Source organism: Nerophis ophidion, linkage group LG10, assembly GCF_033978795.1.
Source record: "Nerophis ophidion isolate RoL-2023_Sa linkage group LG10, RoL_Noph_v1.0, whole genome shotgun sequence".
In the NCBI taxonomy this organism is placed as follows: domain Eukaryota; kingdom Metazoa; phylum Chordata; class Actinopteri; order Syngnathiformes; family Syngnathidae; genus Nerophis; species Nerophis ophidion.
In genome coordinates this window covers 46,816,947-46,823,852 of record NC_084620.1, presented here as the reverse complement: position 1 = coordinate 46,823,852, position 6,906 = coordinate 46,816,947, and the positions used below count along the sequence as shown (strand labels likewise).

General features: G+C 41.2%; 1 protein-coding gene across 1 annotated transcript in view; it reads left to right on the top strand.

Annotated features, from left to right (window-relative positions):
* Positions 1-498: 498 nt before the first annotated feature.
* Positions 499-6,906, top strand: part of LOC133561299 (FRAS1-related extracellular matrix protein 1-like) — a 60,956-nt gene continuing 54,548 nt past the window's right edge. The window contains exons 1-3 of the mRNA XM_061914664.1: positions 499-765; positions 4,630-4,724; positions 4,804-5,111. Coding sequence (XP_061770648.1) covers positions 499-765; positions 4,630-4,724; positions 4,804-5,111 — 670 coding nt within the window. The remainder of the gene's footprint in view (positions 766-4,629; positions 4,725-4,803; positions 5,112-6,906) is intronic.

The window sequence follows — 6,906 nt, the reverse complement described above, 5'->3', positions numbered from 1 at the left end:
ACAAAGTTTACCAGTTCGCATGTTAAATATCTTGTCTTTGCAGTCTGTTTAATTGAATATAGGTTGAAAATGATTTTTAATCATTGTATTCTGTTTTTATTTACCATTTACACAACGTGCCAACTTCACTGGTTTTGGGTTTCTGTACTTACCTTTTATCTGAAAAGATGAAAAAAAAATGTCCAAAAAGGTGATTTTTACTTTTTTATAAAGTACATGTTTACATGACTGTTATGGCATAGTTTTTTCTACTATATAGCAACCTTAAACATGAATTGATTTTCGTGGAGCCCGACTTAAACAAGTTGAAAAACTTATTCGGGTGTTACCATTTAGTGGTCAATTGTACGGAATATGTACTGAACTGTGCAATCTACTAATAAAAGTATCAATCAATCAATCAATAAAGATGTTTTTTTCCACTCAGTTCCCGACTTCGGTGAAAAGTCACACATGGCCCGGTCAGAAAACGATGTTGGTTCACCTCCAGTGGCTACGATGGACTCGACAATGACCGGGTCCAAAGGCGATAAGCCCATCCTTCCATTCTCAGTTCTTCTTTTTCTTCTTCTGGGAATGACATGTTCCTGCTCCAACGGTTCCCTTGTGAAGGTCAACAAGGGGTTAAAGGTGAGGCGGGGTCAGTCAGCCTACCTCCAGGAAGGCGACCTGCAGTTCTTGATCCCGCTTCACAAGAATGCCTGCAAGGTGGAGGTCGTCCTAAACGAGGCTATCACCCAACGAGTGGGCAAATTCCGGCCTCAGGTAAACATGCTGATTAGTTGTAGCTCCTCCCACTGTTAAATGGTAAATTTGTTATATTTGCATAGCGCTTTTCTACTTTCAAGGTACTCAAAGTGCTTTGATAATATTTCCACATTCACCCCCACCCCCCACACTGATGGTGGGGGGCTCCCATGCAAGACCTTAACCGCAATCCCACAGGAACAAGGGTGAAGTATCTTGATCAAGGACACAACGGACGGGACGAGGTTTGTAGAAGGTGGGGATTGAACCAGGAACCCTCAGGTTGCCGGCAACGACACTCGCCCAATCGCACCATGCAGGTTCAATGCTAAATATCAATCAATCAAACAATCAATGTTTATTTATATAGCCCCAAATCACAAATGTCTCAAAGGACTGCACAAATCATTACGACTACAACATCCTCGGAAGAACCCACAAAAGGGCAAGGAAAACTCACACCCAGTGGGCAGGGAGAATTCACATCCAGTAGGACGCCAGTGACAATCCTGACTATGAGAAACCTTGGAGAGGACCTCAGATGTGGGCAACCCCCCCCCTCTAGGGGACCGAAAGCAATGGATGTCGAGCGGGTCTAACATGATACTGTGAAAGTTCAATCCATAGTGGCTCCAACACAGCCGCGAGAGTTCAGTTCAAGCGGATCCAAGACAGCAGCGAGAGTCCCGTCCACAGGAGACCATCTCAAGCGGAGGCGGATCAGCAGCGTAGAGATGTCCGCAACCGATACAGGCGAGCGGTCCATCCTGGGTCCCGACGAGCGGTCCATCCTGGGTCTCGACTCTGGACAGCCAGTACTTCATCCATGGTCATCGGACCGGACCCCCTCCACAAGGGAGGGGGGGACATAGGAGAAAGAAAAGAAGCGGCAAATCAACTGGTCTAAAAAGGAGGTCTATTTAAAGGCTAGAGTATACAAATGAGTTTTAAGGTGAGACTTAAATGCTTCTGCTGAGGTAGCATCTCGAACTGTTACCGGGAGGGCATTCCGGAGTACTGGAGCCCGAACGGAAAACGCTCTATAGCCCGCAGACTTTTTATGGGCTTTGGGAATCACTAATAAGCCGGAGTCTTTTGAACGCAGATTTCTTGCCGGGACATTTGGTACAATACAATTGGCAAGATAGGCTGGAGCTAGACCGTGTAGTATTTTATACGTAATTAGTAAAACCTTAAAGTCACATCTTAAGTGCACAGGAAGCCAGTGCAGGTGAGCCAGTACAGGCGTAATATGATCAAACTTTCTTGTTCTTGTCAAAAGTCTAGCAGCTGCATTTTGTACCAACTGTAATCTTTTAATGCTAGTCATGGGGAGACCCGAAAATAATATGTTACAGTAATCGAGACGAGACGTAACAAACGCATGGATAATGATCTCGGCGTCTTTAGTGGACAAAATGGAGCGAATTTTAGCGATATTACGGAGATGAAAGAAGGCCGTTTTAGTAACGCTTTTAATGTGTGACTCAAAGGAGAGAGTTGGGTCGAAGATAATACCCAGATTTTTTACCGAGTCACCTTGTTTTATTATTTGGTTGTCAAATGTTAAAGTTGTATTATTAAATAGAGGTCGGTGTCTAGCAGGACCGATAATCAGCATTTCCGTTTTTTTGGCGTTAAGTTGCAAAAAGTTAGCGGACATCCATTGTTTGATTTCATTAAGACACGCTTCCAACTGACTACAGTCCGGGTGGTGGTCAGCTTTAGGGGCATGTAGAGTTGGGTGTCATCAGCATAGCTGTGAAAGCTAATACCGTATTTGCCATTTGATTGAAAGAAACTACAGGGGGTCCTGGCTTTACAATGTCAAGTCTCGACTTGCTTGACAACGAGTTTGAGTTACGGTACATGGTGTCAGCTAAACTGAGGAAGGGTAACACGGCTTATTACTTAACGTTTTGCACGAGTTAACTTGAGTCTCCGAAATATCAGGCAGGGTCTGCAGGGAAAAGAAACCGTGGAGGTGGAAATGAACATCCTGAAAAGCTCCGAAAGAGGAGAAAAGACCAGAATTAACTCTGTTTGCCATAGCTTGTTACTGAGTTACTACGTGTTGATTCAGGAGAAGGATGGGTTGCATTTAAAGGAGCCATATGTGATTATGTGGACAGAAATGGTACTGCAACCACGGTCAAAATTCTCCCAGACTGAGGTCGCCAGATACGGAGCCGAACCCCGCTCGACGGACTGGGCTACTCCCAAGGAACTTCAAACTTCCACTGCCTCTTACTCGGGGTTGAGGTACTGGGACCGTAGGAGCTGAATAGAAAAGCGTTTTTTTCAATAAAAAATATCTAACCAACACATTTTGCACAGAAATTTGGTTATTTTTAGGGAGAAGTACGATCCCAACAAATGGCAATCATATGGTTATTGTCAGTACTATCAGAAAACAAGGAATAAAACTACCACCAACGCTCGCAATGATTATTCTGGTGAAAATAAGTAGAGCATGCAGTTCCGCCAAGGCTGTCCTTTGTCACCGATTCTGTTCATAACTCAGAATTTTTAGGCGCAGTCAAGGCGTTGAGGGGTTCCGGTTTGGAGGTCGCGGGATTAGGTCTCTGCTTTTTGCAGATAATGTGGTCCTGATGGCTTCATCTGGCCGGGATCTTCAGCTGTCACTGGATCGGTTCGCAGCTGAGTGTGAAGCGACCGGGATGAGAATCAGCACCTCCAAGTCCGAGTCCAGGGTTCTCGCCCGGAAAAGGGGAGGAGACCTTGCCCCGAGTAGAGGAGTTCAAGTCTCCAGGAGTCTTTTTCACAAGTGGGGGAAGAGTGGATCGTGAGATCGACAGGCGGGTCGGTGTGGCGTCTTCAGTAATGCGGACGTTGTATCGATCCGTTCTGGTGAAGAAGGAGCTGAGCCGGAAGGCAAAGCTCTCAATTTACCGGTCGATTTACATTCCCATCCTCACCTATGGTCATGATTTTTGGGTCATGACTGAAAGGACAAGATCACGGGCGGCGGGGCTCTCCCTTAGAGATAGGGTGAGAAGCTCTGTCATTCGGGAGGAGCTCATAGTAAAGCCACTGCTCCTCCACATCGAGAGGATCCAGATGAGGTGGTTCGGGCATTTGGTCAGGATGCCACCCGAAGGCCCCCCTAGGGAGGTGTTTATAGCACGTCCAACCGGAAGGACGCCACGGGGAAGACCCAGGACACGTTGGGAAGACTATGTCTCCCGGCTGGCCTGGGAACGCTTCGGGATCCCCCGGGAAGAGCTGGACGAAGTGGCTGGGGAATGGAAAGTCTGGGCTTCCCTCCTTAGGCTGCTGCCCCCGCGACCCGACCTCGGATAAGCGGAAGAAGATGGATGGATGGATGGATATATTTTTTTTACGTAAGCTGCTAAAAAGATATTTAAAATTTTGCTTTAAAAACTGGCAGCTCAGTCATTAGAATTTTATAGTAAAAGCAGTTTTTTTTAAATATTTTTTTTACCGCATACAAAAAATGGACTAAATGGAATGGAATGGAGAAACAATACCACTGTTTTTAGCAGTACATTTCAAGCCTTTTTTTTTAATTTATTTTTTTTACTGTAAAATCATGTTGTTTTACTGTATGTGGAATAAAACAATACCAAAATAAATAAGAAAAAAACTCCGTAAAATTGAACCGTACAATCTATTGCTAATTTTAGTCCACAATTTTATTGATCACTTGCTTTGAAATCCTAAGTCAAGCAGTTTTTAATTATGACTCCATTATAGCAACGTGAGAAATGTTTTCTTTACAATATTAGAAAATGTATTATTATTTTTTTCCTCCCTTGAACTTGTAGGAGTGCAACTTTTTTGACTTCTTCCGGTAGGATTAAAACTTTTAGTAAACTTGCAATTTTTGCTTTACTCCAGGTATTCGACTGCCATTATCAGGAAAACGGGGTCAAATACGTCCATAACGGCTGTCCCCTGTTAACGGAGGACACAGTCAAACTTCGGCTGTACAGGTAACTGTATACTTAGATTTTGAGGTTGAACACTACGAAGCAGCATTTTGTGGTTTCATTGTTAGTTTTGTCCAATCAGGTTCACTGACACCGACACATACATGGAAGTGTTTTATCTTCATGTTGACATTGTGGAACCTGAATGCAGCATCGTGAAGCTGGGGCCCAAAACTCTAGAGGTTTCTGCTTACGGGATATCGGACGGTCTGGATGGAAACGTGGTGTCTTTTCACTACGAGAGAAGGGCTAGCTTGGAGTGCACGATCCATATTGAGACGCCAAACACCCTCTTGCCAGCACACGGACGACTCATTAGTTCGGCGCCACAGAACCGTGTAAAGCAACGGGACAACCTGAGCAGCGACATCCACGTGAAGAGGCAACGAGGTAATATTCTGACTTTATTCTCAAAATACTGCAATGAAAAAACAACAATATTCTAAGTACTTGATTTATTTCGTAAGATTTTCCTCGTAATGTTACGACCGAACCGCTCAATACTATTGTTTAGTTTGGTTTACTGCTAAGGTATTCAATCAATATTCAAATAAGTCCAGTTAAAGAACATTTTTTTAAACTGAAAGTTTTTAATTGGGTGATGATGTTTACTTTTTTTTTTTTAAATTGCATAGGGTTGTCTCAATACCAATATTTTGGTACCGGTATCAATGTTTGGATACTTTTCTAAATAAAGGGGACCATAAAAAAAATGCATTATTGGCTTTATTTTAACAAAAAAATCTCAGGGTACATTAAAACATTTTTTATTTTTTTTTATTTTTGCAATCTAAGAACAAATTTGTCCTTAAATAAAATAGTGAATATAGTAAACAACTTGTGTTTTAGTAGTCAAGTCAAGTCAATTTTATTTATATAGCACGTTTACAACAACTTTTTAATTGAACCAAAGTGCTTTACAGGTGAAAAAAAAAAAAAAAAAAAAAGTATATCGCAAAAGAAACAGAAAACAAACAAAGAACATAAACAATGAATGAGCCGAACAAAATAATGCAAAAAGCAATACGGTAAAAGGGGTCGAATCAAAAGTAAAACATTTTCTAAATAAAAATCATAATAATAAAAAGTGCGACAAATAGAAAAATTAAACTAAAGTGAAGGGGTGGGGGTGGGGGGGTAGTACTAGAAATAGGGGGCCTAGTGGGCAGACTCAGCTCAGGTCAAAGGCCAGCGAGAAGAGGTAGGTCTTATGAAGGGTTTTGAAAACCCCCAGTAAGTAAACACACAAAGGCTTCTAATTGGTCTGCTGACATATGCAGTAACACAGTGGTTCTCAACCTTTTTTCAGTTTTGTACCCCCTGTGAATTTTCTTTCAATTGAAGTACCCCCTAATGAGAGCAAAGCTTTTTTGGTTGAAAAAAAAAAGAGATAAAGAAGTAAAATACAGCACTATGTCATCAGTTTCTGATTTATTACATTTTATAACACTACAAAAATATTGCTCATTTGTAGTGGTCTTTCTTGAACTATTTGGGAAAAAAAGATATAAAAATAAATAAAAACTTGTTGAAAAATAAACAAGTGATTCAATTATAAATGAAGATTTCATTTCTATTTACATGGCATTTATCATAGTTGTGCCACTCAAAATCATATTAACATGGCATTTATCATATTTGTGCCACTCCATATCCTATTTACATGGCATTTATCATATTTATGCCACTCCATATCCTATTTACATGGCATTTATCATATTTGTGCCACCCCATATACTATCTACATGGCATTTATCATGTTTGTGCCACTTCATTTCCTATTTACATGACATTTATCATGTTTGTGACAACCCATATTCTATTTACATGGCATTTATAGAATTTATGACACTACATATCCTATTAACATGGCATTTATTATATTTGTGCCACTACATGTCCTATTTACATGGCATTTATCATATTTGTGCCACCCCTTATCCTATTTACATGACATTCATATATGTGCCACCCCATATCCTATTTACATGGCATTTATCATATTTGTGCCACCCCATATTCTATTTACATGGCATTTATAATATTTATGCCACTCCATATCCTATTTACATGGCATTTATCATATGTGTGCCACTCCATATCCTACTTACACAGCATTTATCATATTTGTGCCACCCCATATTGTATTTACATGGCATTTATCAAATTTGTGCCACTCCATATC